This window comes from Lepisosteus platostomus, chromosome 11 (genome assembly GCF_059453375.1).
Source record: "Lepisosteus platostomus isolate fLepPlt1 chromosome 11, fLepPlt1.hap1, whole genome shotgun sequence".
NCBI classification, from domain to species: domain Eukaryota; kingdom Metazoa; phylum Chordata; class Actinopteri; order Semionotiformes; family Lepisosteidae; genus Lepisosteus; species Lepisosteus platostomus.
The window spans coordinates 664,989-679,995 of NC_142621.1; the positions used below are offsets into that span (position 1 = coordinate 664,989).

Consider the following 15,007-nt stretch of genomic DNA (forward strand, 5'->3'; position numbering starts at 1 on the left):
CTGCTCTCAGTTTTAGTATCCACTTGTGTCCTCTGAATCGTGAAAAATCAAACGTTTTTATTTTTTTAAATTGCTTCCGCATATAGTCTAAAATACATAGTGGTCTTGACGCAAAAGTCTCTTTCATGAATAGCCCCTTCAAGCTCAGTGTTTCCCATTTTGTATATATAGTTTGTTTTCTTTTTCTTGCATATTTAGCCATGTTTACTGGATTGCTGTAGTGTATTCCACATAATTCAACTATTTTGGCTTTTCTGCCCATCAGTCCTTTGGCTGAGTGAACAACGTCTCTGTGTGACTGCGTACTGTACGCCTAACAGCCCAGTACTTTGATGGATTTCAATCACATGTTTCGGGCTTTATCGACACACCTGTGCTCTGGGCCAGTACCAGAATGTAAAGGAAACCACAGAAGATCATGCCACCAGCCAGAACAAGAGGGCGTCACCCACATCCCTCTGGATTAACTCCAGACAGCTCTTCCCTTAACAATTTCTCTGCACTATTCATTCCTCCACCAGTCTGCAGTGATTAAAAGATTTATTTTTCATTTTTTCATTCTAACTTTGGGCTCTGTACTCTGTTTTGAACCTACATGAGAGAGATTATATTATTTTTAATATTATTAATGGCAGAGTATCCTAAAATAATTAACTTTGATTTTTACCCATAAATTTATTGAGGCAAACTATAAAGCACAAACAAATGACCAAATATCTCCAGATCAGCTTAGAAGTTTTTCTTCAGCTAGAACATGTTCATATTCTAGTTACAAAATGATCAAGGTCTCATTAGCAACATAACTATTTTTATAATTATAATTTTTTTACTGAAATGACCATTCGTCTGTCCAGGTCATTTAGTTTTCATCAGATAATTTATCTGAGAATTCAGCCTCTTGCCGAAAGGAGCAATGGTATCAATTCGATATTGTCACGATCGCAATCCCTCCTCTTAAGGGCGCTCTGGCTCTTTCTTATTTTGCTAATTACGTGCGCCTGACCCCAGTCCTGCCCCTCCTTATTTGAGCTTGGTGCTCTTGCTACTCTGGGCTCTGCATTGGAAGATGGACACCATCGTCACACCCCCTGTCTGTCAACCCCTCCTTATCCTCATCGACTCCTCCCCGTCGACAGACAGTACAATCCGGAAGTGAGTGGAGAAAAAAATTAAAATAACAGGTAGAAATTCTTAATGAACTCCAAAGGATTACCCATGAGACATTTACTGAATATCCTTTTGATTTAGATATTTGAATAATGTGAGTTAATTAAATTGGGTCCATAATTAATATAGAGAGAATTCATGGAGGTTAATTACCTCATATTCAGGTAGCACTCCTACAATATATTGTTGAGATCTTCTGGCTTTAAGGCTTCAGCGACACTTTGGTGTATAAATAGAAACAGTATAAGAAGACTTTGAACTTATGAAATAAAAATCACCACTCAAAACTAATATCACAGCCTTAAATCTAAGGATCATTTTGAGATTATTGAATAGGACCAACCTAAAAAGAACCTACCAGTATCTTCTCATTTAAAATGTAATTGTCAACACTGCTTCCAGGCAGAGTGAGTTTAAATGCAGTGGATCAGGCAGGGGTGTGCTGCTGCAACATGAGCAGGTGTGTTTCTGGGCGGAGCTACAGCCTCGATAAATTACAGAACAGAAGAGTCTTTACAAGCACAAGAGGGACACGATGCTGAACAGAATCATCACCCTCGTGTTCCTCATGCTGTTTCCTGTCGCTGGGACAAGTTCAAAAGTTGAGCTGGTGAACAATGGATACAACAATGTTGTCATTGCCATTCATGAGCAGGTACCAGAAACTTTAGAGCTCATTGACCAAATCAAGGTAAGCTGTTTCAGTAATACCTAGAAACCAAAGCTAGGTTTGAATCCTTCACATGGCAGAAAGCAGACCTCACTGCTATACTATTGTTAAAATGCATGCAAGCAGTATTTTCAATTATTATTATTTTTTAGACTTTTTTGCTTGTTTTACCATACCAAAACAATGTTAATGTTAACAATTTCTTCGTAATGAAGAAAGAAAACACAACGTTTCGGCCGTGGAGCCTTCTTCCACGGCAGAAACGTTGTGTTTTCTTTCTTCTCTTTTCAGCATGGTATAAACCTTTACTTGTTTCTTTGCAGCCTGTGCATGCTGACGCAGCTACCCACCTGAATTTCTTAGTAATGGTTTATTGTGCAATAAAACAGTGCTATATTCTAGAAAAAACAGAAGCATTGTTATATTTTATGTTCTGTTGATAAAAATGTTTTTTTCTTTCGATATGGCCTGTGGTGAAAGGGGCAGCACACACACACACAGGTGAGAGATACCAGTGAGCTTCACAAGCAGGTTCCTGACACGTGACACACCATGTCTTAACTCTTCTTTCACTAAATACCAGCTAATGGAAGAATGATGGGTGTGCCTATACAGAGCAGGTGTGTCCGACCCTGAGCCTGGATGTCAGTATTTCAGGTGGTTTTCTAGGTCTCTTTGACATATCACCATCTGAAGAGCTGGGAGAAGCTGTTCAATTTGTCTGATTGGGCCAATAATGAGCTGATTGGGCTGCAGATACACCAACTCTCCCGGACTGGGACCAGAGGCCTCTGACAGAGTGTGCTCCAACATGAGCACTGCTGTACTTCACTGCTCCCTGACTTTACAGCCTCCATCTGCTGGTTGTGTTTTGTCTCAGGAAATGGTCACTGATGCCTCTGCGGTCTTGTACACAGCGACACGAAAAAGAGCGTTTTTCAGAGACGTGAAAATTTTAATACCCTCCTCCTGGACTCCAAACTCTAATTTGTACAAAAGAGCCACAACACAGTCTTATAATCAGGTAGGCATGTACTGTGGAATATTTAATCCCACTGTGATTTAGACAAGATACGAAGCCAAATCTAATACTGTTTGTGGAAAAGCTTATATTTTCTGATATGGTTTTAATAGTATAATACATCTTCCTGGACTATGCAGCACCACAGAAGCTTCACAACCTAACATGTCCAGCTGTGAATTTTTAAAGGACACCTTGAGAGCAAGGCCTCAGGTTGAACTACAGAAACTTTAAGAATCATCTGAGATTTCCTCTGGACCATTAATTAATTACCTTAAATAATTGCTTGATGATATTATTGTGATTTTCATTTCTTTAGTGTTGTTTGGGGGTGTTGCCTTAAGAGAGATGGTTGTTTAAGAGGTGTTTCCTCTTCTTATCACAATTTGGTTTAACACAATCTGGGCTTTTTAAATCTCCTTAAACTCCCTCTGAATGGAAAATGAAGAACAGATCTCGGTAGGTTTCACTGTAACTCTGCAGGCAGTGGTTGTGACTCTCAGAGCAGGCTGAGCTCTAGAAGCAGACGTCATGAACCTGGGTTATGTCACCAGGTGGCTGAGACTCCCCATGCAGTGGTGTTGAGGGTGGGTTCAAGCAGTCATGACCTCCAGAGAAACCGTGACCCCTGTGACTTCCAGAGTGCCTCATTGAGGGACACACCTCCCCTCCAGGAGGTGCTGGACTTCCTGCATGATGCATGATGAACAGCATGATGGGGGGTGGGGGAAGGGGCAGAGCCCCTTCTTGTGGGGTCAGGGGTCACATCTGAGACTGGAGACACAACTGGTGATTTTTAAACTGGGTGGGAATAAAGGGAAAAAAAGGCTAGTCATCATCAGATATATTAATAAATACACACAGTAAAGAAAAACTAACACATTTCTGATTTCTGATTTCTGAGCTAGTGATTTCAGGGTGACCCCTGAGAACTGCTGTCTCAGGACAGGACTGATCCTCTCTCAGCTAAAAGATCTAGAAGTGTGCAGGTTAGGTATTATACCAAGACACATCAGCAAGTTGCACCACCTTTCCTCATAGCTTCTATCTAAACAACCTGAAAATCATTGTTATCCTTCTCTTGTGGCTGAAGACTGGCAGAACAGATAGAATCCATTTGCTCTTCATATTGCACTAGGCAAATGTCATTGTTGCTGATGGAAACTACCAGAAGGGCGATGATCCCTACACGCTGCATTATGGTGGGTGTGGACAGGAGGGCCAGTACATTATCTTCACGCCTGGATTTCTACTGAATGATAGCCTGCTCCCTGGCTACGGGCCTCGAGGTAACAGTTTTCACTTCTGTGCTCGTACAGGTATCCCAAACGATAAGAACGCTGGCTGCATTGTTATCACAGTGGAAAAAGAAATGATTGTTTCTGCAATCAATCAGCAGGTGTAAAATCTGACAAATTTAACAATCCCTTCTGGTTACTCAGGGTGTACATGAAGGTTCTGTTTTGGGTCCTACTCTCTTCTTCATCTTATTATCACCAAATAATCTCAGATCTCAGATCCATCTGCTACAACATCTTATATTTAACTGGACACTATCATTATTAATGATCAAGTTTCACTCTTGTTTCAATAGAATTTAGCAGGTTTTCTGTGAACTGCATCTCTTAAAACTAAATCTATGCTTTTCAACAAAAAATAATTTGAACTTTTCCCTCGGGAACAATCCAAAATGTTTAATTTAAGTATGGCAAAAATGGAGCAAGTAGCATTTTATAAATATCTAAGCAACTTCAACATTTTAACTTTCAAAACTCATTAATAAATTAAGAGGCTAAAGTCCAATCTATACTTGGCTTCAGGGTATCCTAACAAATCTTCTTTTATGTTTCTTTGGATGTACAACTAGTCCAGATGTTCAAACTCTAACTTGGAGTACAGTTATATTGCTTACAGAATAACATCTAAAACTCTTTTTGGGAAACCTGATATCTTCTGAAGATCTTTACTCTCCGATCAATTGTTCCTCTTTGTACACTAGAACTATGAACATTGAATAGCTCATCGGTTTAGATCATTTAACAGAACTTTACTAAGGGAACCTGCTAATGCCAATGGCTACTACCACAAACTACACAGTGAACCCAAACTACACAGTGCCCACCTTCACAAATGAGGGTGCTTTCAGCTGTATTAACACTGCCATGTTCTTTTGTGCTTTTTATTGACGGTTCTTTTCTTTCTTTTACTGCTTTGTCTTTCATGCAGTAGCAGCGCAACCTCTTGGCCAGGTTGTCATTATGAATGATAATTTGTTCTTATCTGAATTATCTGGCTAAAGGATTATTAGAACCTCTTAGATCTCCTTCATATTTAAATAAAACTCCTTTTAAAAAACTACAATTTGCTCAACTAAGTAAAACCACCTCACCTGGAAGGTGAAATGTTTCTAAGCATGCTGCTTAGATAGTGATTCTCCTGATGCAGAAAGGATGTAAGTGCTTTGCTGTTGTTTTACTCAGGGAAGGTGTTTGTCCATGAATGGGCTCATTTGCGTTGGGGGGTGTTTGATGAATATGATGAGTTCAATCCATTTTACAGAGGAAAGAGTGGACTTGAAGCAACAAGGTAAAAGTTTGTTTCTTTACTCTCGTGAAAAGCACAGAAGAAATTATTATGATTAACTCTACAAGCATAAATACATCAGTGTTTTTTATATCTAGAGCACATCGAACAGATGTTTATGTGACTTTATAATATTGCTAACCTTAACTAAGCTTTTGGGTTTTGTATTAAATATTGTGTTTAATAATTGCATACTATAAACACAAAATGAATTACTTTGTCTGACCTCAATAGATTCATCAGTTATGCCCAGAAAGGATTCAATTAATCCATTTGACCGAAACTCATCAGAGGCATAAAACATACGTCCACCTAGAAAAAAAAATATCCCGGGAGGTCTCCCAGCTCAATACTCTCCCATCCCAGGGTTAGTTTCCTGAGTTCCGATGAGTTCAGACTCCAGGCTGGTTGATGCATGTCAACAGTATGGAATAGCACTCCACCGCCACTCCGGCGTCACATGTTACACAAGCTCATCACTCCATGGCCCGCAGTGCCGATGCAGGATTTGTGTTCTGCTGATTTTGTGAATGAGACAGCCTGTTCCTGTCGACGCAGGTCCTGAGGAAGGATGATGGCAGTGTGGATGGAGATGAGATTCTTCTGCTGACAGACGGCGAAGACAGTTCACTTTCCAGGTGTCTGGAAAAGGCAAGGCTGAGCGGAGCAAAAATCCACAGCTTGGCTCTGGGACAGTCGGCAGACGAATCCTTGAAAAAGTTTCCGAATGTGACAGGTAAACCTCATCTTTTCTGCAGACTCTTTCCTTTTGGCAATGCAAGGCGTGTCATGGCAATAGCATCAAAGAGAGTCCTTGCTCTTCACATTCTTTTTCTTGTCATTAGTTAAATTGCTGTTAATCCGAAGAAAATCATTTACTTTCTTCCTTTTCCTCGGTCAATCATTTGACTGTCACATTGCACCAGAGTGTGTTATTGTTCTTTAACCAAGACGGCGCAGAAAAAAAATTGACAAATCAAGAAGGACCGATGAATTCTAGTGGAACATGACTGGAAGAGCCTGCAGCACACACTGATCACTTGGGTGAGCGTCTATGCACTGTGTGCCATGAGACGACGGGTTAGAACTTGGACCTAACAATTCTATCAGCTGTAACTTTGTCGCTGTTTATGTGATGTTCCTTACAGGCCCAGGGGTAGCCTGTATCTAGTCTTCATTTTCCTGTTGCTCCTGAGACATAACGTCACCTGCACTTGTCATGATTTGCCTTACTGTTTGCACATTTCCCAAGCCACTAGAGTGCCTCTGCAAGAGCACTGCAAAATCAGGACCAGTGGGATCCAAGGTCCAGCTGTGGTCCAGCTACTTGTGGCTGCAGGATCTCACTGCTGGGGCAGACGTCTGTCCCACACCAGCATGCTTCTCCTACGCTCTTTGTGGCAGCCCTCATTATCCACCTGCTGTAGAGAAACACCTGGAGTCACACGAGGAACCTTGTAGTTATAGCTTACTCGTATTTACACTTTAACTGCTACAGGAGACTGTCTTCTTCAAGCCATCTTCAGTCAGATCTCACTTCCCCAACTTCCTGAAAACACTGGTGGAACATTTGCTTCCCCCTGGATACATCTGTGTCAAGTTCTCTACTCTATCTAAAACCCAACAATAAGCAATGTCGTGTTTTGGGCCTCAGCTACAAAAAGGGGTTTTCTACAACATGTTCCTGACAGATCCTCGTCATCTGACATTTGGAACAATTTCAAAACACAGTATATAATTATAGGATAAGGTTAATGATGTATGACATACACTGTATGTATATGACAAACATATTTTAACATTTTCAATAATTTTGCTGTTGTATATTTTTTTTTCTAGGTGGACGTATGTTTTATGCCTCTGATGAGTTTCGGTCAAATGGATTAATTGAATCCTTTCTGGGCATAACTGATGAATCTATTGAGGTCAGACAAAGTAATTCATTTTGTGTTTATAGTATGCAATTATTAAACACAATATTTAATACAAAACCCAAAAGCTTAGTTAAGGTTAGCAATATTATAAAGTCACATAAACATCTGTTCGATGTGCTCTAGATATTTTTACATTTGTACTATTTTGAAGTGTAAATGTGTAGCAGTTCAATATTGCATCATTTCTATTTCTGTTTTGACAAGGCTTATAATAGTCTAAATTAATTATTTGAATTCTAGTTTCCTAATCTGTTCCAATTGCACACAAGCAATTGGTACTGTAAGCTGCTGAACCAAGTGAAACATGTGGGTCGAATTCCCATGTCTGCCTCGCAGTCAGGATGTGTGCAGGCATCTCTCAAGCCCTCTGCGTGAACTGTGAACTGACCCAATCATGGGCCATTGCTGGACCGAACCTGAACCTCATCACGTCTCAAGCACAAGGCTCCTATGAAACTATGAAGCTCACGAAAGAGCACCTGTAAAACACCCATCTGATTAATCCCATTTCTTCCTTTTTGCAAATTAGCTCATAGCTGAAGGAGAAACTCTGGAGCCTGATGATAGCTTTGATGGATCGTTTTATATTGAGAGCGATATTGCAAAAGACACCACCATCTTTGTAACTTGGAATACTGACTTCATACCCCAGGTTGGGATCTATGCACCCTACTCATCTACAGAGTACCACATGAGGGACTTCAAAGTGGATGACAATTTACAGTATGCGAGGCTGCACATTCCAGAACCAGAGGTATTTATACAGGATTTAGCTGCTGCTGGTATGAGGAGCTGTGTCTCTGTGGAGAGGGGTTCTGTGTCTCTGTGGAGAGGAGTTCTGTGTGTCTGTGGAGAGAAGCTGTGTGTCTGTGGAGAGGAGCTCTGCGTGTCTGTGGAGAGGAGCTCTGCGTGTCTGTGGAGAGGAGCTCTGCGTGTCTGTGGAGAGGAGCTCTGCGTGTCTGTGGAGAGGAGTTCTGTGTGTCTGTGGAGAGGAGCTCTGCGTGTCTGTGGAGAGGAGCTCTGTGTGTCTGTGGAGAGGAGCTCTGTGTGTCTGTGGAGAGGAGTTCTGTGTGTCTGTGGAGGGGAGCTCTGCGTGTCTGTGGAGAGGAGCTCTGCGTGTCTGTGGAGAGGAGTTCTGCGTGTCTGTGGAGAGGAGCTCTGCGTGTCTGTGGAGAGGAGTTCTGTGTGTCTGTGGAGAGGAGTTCTGCGTGTCTGTGGAGGGGAGCTCTGCGTGTCTGTGGAGAGGAGCTCTGCGTGTCTGTGGAGAGGAGCTCTGCGTGTCTGTGGAGGGGAGTTCTGTGTGTCTGTGGAGAGGAGTTCTGTGTGTCTGTGGAGAGGAGTTCTGTGTGTCTGTGGAGGGGAGTTCTGTGTGTCTGTGGAGGGGAGTTCTGTGTGTCTGTGGAGGGGAGTTCTGTGTGTCTGTGGAGAGGAGCTCTGCGTGTCTGTGGAGAGGAGCTCTGCGTGTCTGTGGAGAGGAGCTGTGTTGTCTGTGGAGAGGAGCTCTGTGTGTCTGTGGAGAGGAGTTCTGTGAAACGTCAGCAGGCTCTGTCTCTCTCATATGCTCTTTTTTCCTGTTTTTCCAAAGGTTGGCCAGTGGGAATACCTGGTTACAAATACACACACAAGACGACAGTCTGTTACATTTACAGTCACATCAAAACCATCGGATCCAAAGGCACATCCTGCAATCGTGAACACCTACATAAAGGAGATGAGTAATATAAATCACACCTGGCTGATCATTGCAGAGGTCTTTAAGAGCTTTTCCCCTGTCCTGAATCTTAATGTCACAGCCTATGTGGAGGAGGTAAATAAAAAGAAAATTCCAGTTGAACTGCAAGATAAAGGAACAGGTACTGTATGTGCCCACAGAGAATTATCTCTAGTCTTATTTAGAGATAGCTGTAATTCTAAATGTAGACCAAAATGTTGCTATGTACCACATATTTCTGAGCTTGAAATTGTGCAAATCTTGCACATTTTTTATCATCTTGTGGAGTGTCATGTTTATTAAGGCACTGATAGAGTTATGTGGACACGTGCACTCAGCTGAGGTGAGTTGTGGAGATGGTGTTCTGTGTCTTGTATTGCCGGTAAACATGACCACAAAGATCAATATGAAAGGCTCTGAATGAGGATCCTGAATGGTTCCCCTTGTGCAGGATAGCAGACGAGCCCCAGAGGCCCGGGACCAGCAGTCTGAGTCTGGGTTGTGTCCTTATCTGTCCTGGGAGACCCTGGGAGATGGCACGTCACTGCAGCACAGAAACTGAGCCAGTGGCTGGCTATTGCCAATAGAAAAGAAACAGAAATGCTGTAAACAAGATCTTACTTAAGTACTCAGTTGAGTTCAGTTTATTTGTCATATGCACAAGTGCAATGAAATGGTTATTTGCATGTATGCTCCAATACAAAGACATTAAAGGAATCACCAAGAACATAAACACAGAACAGCAGCAGCAACAATGAGTTAAATTAAAAAAAAACTGTACTGTACCTAAACCGAAGTCACTGAAGTGCTTCCACCTTGTTTGACTTTTCCCTTGGTATTTTGAAGGAGCTGACCTGGTTGCAAACAATGGGGTATATTCAGGATTTTTCCTTCCAAAAGGGGGGATCGGCAAAGGCACTTACAAAGTGAAGGTCATTGGCACCAACAGTACAGCCCAGCGAGGAGCAGCGGTGGGGGAGACAGCCCTTTACATCAGAGGGTATCTGGTGAACGGTCAGCAGTTTCGCAAAGCGAATCTTTCACTTCATAAAATGGAGGGCTGAATGTTATGTTCCATTAGCAAAAAGTAACAAAGATTAAAAATTATTTTGATTATTTTCAAAGAAGAATGTCTTTTGTCAATATAAAAAATCACCTTTAAAACTTGAATCTTTTCAGGAAATATCCAGTTTTTGCAGTCCTGCCCATTTGTTAACGAATGGGTCTAAATACAGCTCACAGACATTCCACTTTCCAGAACATTTTAGCTTTCCTGTCAAATTCATGCAAACATTACAATACAAACTACAAAAATTCTAATCAGCACAGAATGACCGTGGACACTGATGAGATTTACTTGTACTGAACTGAAGTCCTGAATCTCCTGCATGTGTGAAGTGAGTTAACAGGCAGCTCTCCTGGACACAGGAACTGTCCACATGAATCCACCGAAGCCCGCAGTCAGGCCGGACATCATGGTCCCGGTAGAAGCTTTCAGCAGGACCAAGCCTGGGCAGACATTCAGCATCACAAAGCAGCCTCCGGAGAACAGCGATGTTCTCCCTCCATGCAAAATCAACGACTTGATGGCGGTTTTTGAAAACCAAACAGTAAGACTGTCATGGACAGCACCAGGAGATGACCTCGACAAAGGCACAGGTAATTGTTTTTAGAAAATCCAGAATATCAGGTTTAACTTTTCTGTGGGGTTTTAAAATCCTTTTAATGACTTAAAGAAAGTAGAAAAACACTTTCTTCAAAAACAGTTTCAGAAACGGGGCCTCTCCAGGTGTGTGGGGGAGTCGGGGAGGAGGAGGTCCGGGTCAGTGTGAGAAGCCAGAATCTTTAAATGAATGGAGAGATTTATAAAGACATTATTCATAGCTGGGCAACAGAGGGAACATAGTCCAAAGGTCATTCTGGCTTTTAGAAGTGAGAGTACTGAGATGTCTGAGAAAGATCAGCGTAATCACGGTGAGGCGAGATGGGGAACATGGCCTCTGCTCACGGGATTGGTCAGCTAGTCGTCTTCCTCAGGCAAGGTAACGCTGCCACAGAGTGCAGAACAGATGTGTTCAGAGGTGCCATACATGTGTGTGCAGCTGGACATGTGTGTGAAGCTGGACGTGCAGCTGGACGTGTGTGCAGCTGGACATATGTGTGCAGCTGGACATGTGTGGGCAGGCACCTAGCGCGGGTGTGTAGGTAACAAAGTCACTGTGGACGACAAGGCTGTAGAGCAGGTGGTCGGTGGTTTAAGATGATCGGTGCATCTGGAACAAAGGTGACAGCTGGAGTCTAAAATGGACGAGCGTTCTCAGATGACCTTGAAAAGAGAAAGGGTGTTCGGATAGACGGGAAGCAGCAGTGGAATCCCTGTAGGGTTCAAAGCTGTTTTTGGCCTGAGAGAAGTGAATACAGTGTGAGAAGTATCGCCAACCAATGAAAGAGTTTCGCTTTGGATGCCTATCCTGATTGCTGCACATACAGTGTTGAAATTATTAGAAGGGCATCCCATTTCTTGTAAATGATTATGGTTGATGTTGATTGCAACACTAGTTCTCAAAAGCCAGTGAGCATTTGAAACAAGGCTTAATTGAGCTTGCTGAGTCATTTAATAACATAAATGCCCCACAGATTATTCCCACTATAATAGTACACAATTAAGAGATTAAGAAATGAACTGAATAAATAATTACCAGTATCACTTTATGATTAAGACACCCTGGTGACTGTCACGTAGGGCAGTGAAAATAATATGCAAGCGTAGGCAGAATCACTGGGCTGGGAATGGGTGTAGCAGTCTCTGTGCTTTGTTGTTTTTGAGTTCAGAAATAAATCAGAAAGAAAACTGAACTCAGATGGTCTGGCACCATAAACAAGTATTTCATCTGCCATCTAAAAGATTATTTGCCTCACTCACTCAGCATTTGACCTTCTCTTCCAGTGACGGGCTTCTTAACAATAAAAATGCAAGTAACATTTGTGAAAATGAAGGTCCTGCATTTGAGCAAGATGTAACACAAGTCATCACTAAGGAAAGGAGCCTCTTGCTTGACGCAATACTAAGCAATGTCCTGTTCTTTTCAAATCTAAAAACAAATCTGAATGGCTTGAGCCAGTTCCCTCCTTGTTCCTGAGTAGGCCAGGCCGTCCTGGGGAGTTGATTTGATCAGGACAAGCAGCTTCCCATGTTGCCACCTTGTCTTGCTGAATGGTTTCAGAGTGAAAGATCCTTGTATCTGTATCGCCATCAGGCTGGAGTCAACATTGCACTTCCTCGAGTCCTTTCTGCCCTTCTCCTGATCTTGTGCCTCCACCGCGGCAGGAGTAGTATATAGTTTTCACTGGGTGTGTTAGTATATTACAGGTTTAGGGCTTGTGTGCATATCCTCATATGGGAGTAATTAGTGCTATTCTATAGTACAAATAAGGTGTTAGTTGTGGCTGGAAAGTGATCAGGGTGTTAGTGGAGATTTAAGTTGATCTAAGAACCTCTATTATCTTAAAAAGTTTTGTTTTATAACTTTGTGTTAAACACTGTTCAAATAAAACAAGAAGAACCCATGGAATGTTCTGCGAGTCTTGTGTCCACCACTGGTGAAAGTACATCGGTCACATTCACCCAAAGTGCTCTGGCGCAGGATGTTGGCATTAGGGAGTCTGGAACAGCTCAGCCATGTTGTGCAAACTGGTACCGTGGCATGTTTCAAGAAACTGCTGGATAAAGTCCTCCGATCAAAAAGAAATCAAATGAGCTAGATGTATCAAATCTTCTTGTTTGCAAAATGGAGGACTAGGATTCAACATCACTGCTTTAGTTTATACAATTCAACACAGACTCCACACTCCTCGCAAAATTCTTGTACCTCAAGTCCATACTGACAGATAAAACTGGAAGTGTCATTTTTTTAATAACTTCACTCCCACTTATGCATGTCTTAGTTTAGCGTTACCTATGACATGGTTAAATTGAGTGCAGACATACTTCGTTTACAAATAATGACAGGCTTCCTCCTTCTGTGCTGTTTGTAATGCAATGGAATGTGCTTGATAAGATTCCCGTCCATCAGAAGGAAGTGACATTGCAGTGATTTACATCTCTTTTCAACAGACACGGTTTCTCTGCATGAAGATTGTAGCTGATATTATAAATGTTGTTTTTATCTTGCAGCTGCAGAATATAAAATAAAGATGGGTGAAAATGTTTTTGACCTAAGAGACAGATTTGAGAGTGCCTTTCAGGTGAATACAACCCATGTCACTCCCTCTCCGGCGGGCACCAGAGAAGAGCTGGAACACCCGATCGAAGGTATGGATCAAATGAACGGCACCATCGTTTATTTTGCCATCTGTGCTGTGGATGAAAATGGACTGATGTCTGAAATGTCCAACATAGCTCAGGTAGCAATAATAGAGCCCCTGGTCCCTGCTGGACCAGAGCTTAAGGTTCTCCTGTCTCAAGACAACGGCGAGGACAGCGATTCCGACAGCGACAGCAACGACGGTGGACTGGGCAGTGTGTCGGTCGTGGGCATAGCGGTGACCACTACTATCCTCAGTGTGTGTCTGGTTTTAGGCCTGATCGGGCTGTTCATGCACAAGAGAGAGCAGGGCGACTACACACTGAGAGACGGGCCGGAGGTAGAGAGAGTACCAATGGCCAGTAATGTGTAAAGGAGCAGACTCCAAGCTCTCTGAGAGCACTTTTATGTTGGGTACTGAAAAAACACTGGTACTTTTGATAGCCAGTGAGGGAAAAGGGTATTGGTTTGTTTATTGGGCAGAGCTTTCCAAATCTACTATTGCTTAGGATAAATGTTAAAGGAATACAGAATAAACAATGGAAGCAGGGAAAGTCATTGTCAATGTATTATTCTGCTTATGGAGAAGTTTTCAGTATAGGATCTGTTCTATATTAACTTCTTGCTCGTGGCAATTCTTTATTTAAAAATCCTGAATTCATAAGACCATACTGGTGAAACTAATTAAATCAGATCTCTGCCTGTGGCTCATATATATCTCATGCAGCGAATGATTTTTAAAGGGCCTGTTGCTATAAGAGTGGGTCATGTGTACAATAATTGTGTAGAAGAGCTGACAATACTGATTTTTTCTGTTAAAATGAATCTGTTCACACATACTGTTAAAATATGCAGTGCATATCACTTACAATAAACAGACACACACTTCACACCATCATCTAGTGATGGGGAAAAATCTACACAGAAAACAGTAACTTCATCTAAAAAAAATATTATTTCACTACTTTTACAAAGATCACGGCAAACTGTTTTTTAATGGGAGAGAGGAGTTCAGGTGAAGCTTGCTTTGAACACCATGGGTTAATATCTTTTAAGGCAGCGAGACACACATAGTTCTATAACATGCACTTGGGTTTTGTTGGGAGTAATAATGCACTCATTGTATTGTAATGTATCTCAATAAAGAATTATTTGTTTTTTTAATATACATCTGTTAAATCTTTGAAAATGTGTTATTTATTTTTGAAGGAGTACTTGAAATAGTAGTTTTAGATGTATTTTTATAGATTCAGATATACGATATAAAAACAAAAACCATGGAGTTTTCACAAGGATAATCAGTTACATACTGTAAAACTAACATTACCAGCTTTTAATCTGTCCCTCTACTGTATTATTTAGTCGATGAAAAATGTGCAAACGGCTCCATCTACTGACCTGACTTATTTATCCCACTCATTTGTTGAGCAAGGAGCTAGCAGCATCAGTCTGCAGGCTGCACAGGGAACAGCAGAGGCTAATTCCACCTTGTTTAAAAAGTACAAGCGAGTTCTTGTTTGCTTCAGTACAGCTGCTGAAGCAGTTGTTAAAACTCCTTAAACAACCATGAGTAATTTAGCAGGTTTGCTGTCATACTTATTGTTGCTAGATGAATAA

The 15,007-nt window shown here is 41.7% G+C and overlaps 1 protein-coding gene and 1 long non-coding RNA gene across 2 annotated transcripts; both read left to right on the forward strand.

Annotated features, from left to right (window-relative positions):
* Positions 1 to 1,172: 1,172 nt before the first annotated feature.
* Positions 1,173 to 5,527, forward strand: LOC148651694 (uncharacterized). Its single transcript, XR_015925063.1, has 4 exons — positions 1,173 to 1,858; positions 2,718 to 2,861; positions 3,997 to 4,147; positions 5,339 to 5,527. It is a non-coding gene; the product is annotated as an uncharacterized LOC148651694 (long non-coding RNA).
* A 476-nt stretch (positions 5,528 to 6,003) lies between these two features.
* On the forward strand, positions 6,004 to 14,579 carry LOC148651695 (calcium-activated chloride channel regulator 4-like). The gene is made up of 7 exons (XM_088597665.1): positions 6,004 to 6,177; positions 7,281 to 7,366; positions 7,905 to 8,129; positions 8,961 to 9,228; positions 9,933 to 10,100; positions 10,515 to 10,745; positions 13,261 to 14,579. Exons 2-7 carry the CDS (start codon positions 7,289 to 7,291, stop codon positions 13,761 to 13,763), a joined length of 1,473 nt encoding a protein of 490 aa, XP_088453791.1. The 5' UTR covers positions 6,004 to 6,177; positions 7,281 to 7,288; the 3' UTR covers positions 13,764 to 14,579.
* Positions 14,580 to 15,007: the final 428 nt, after the last annotated feature.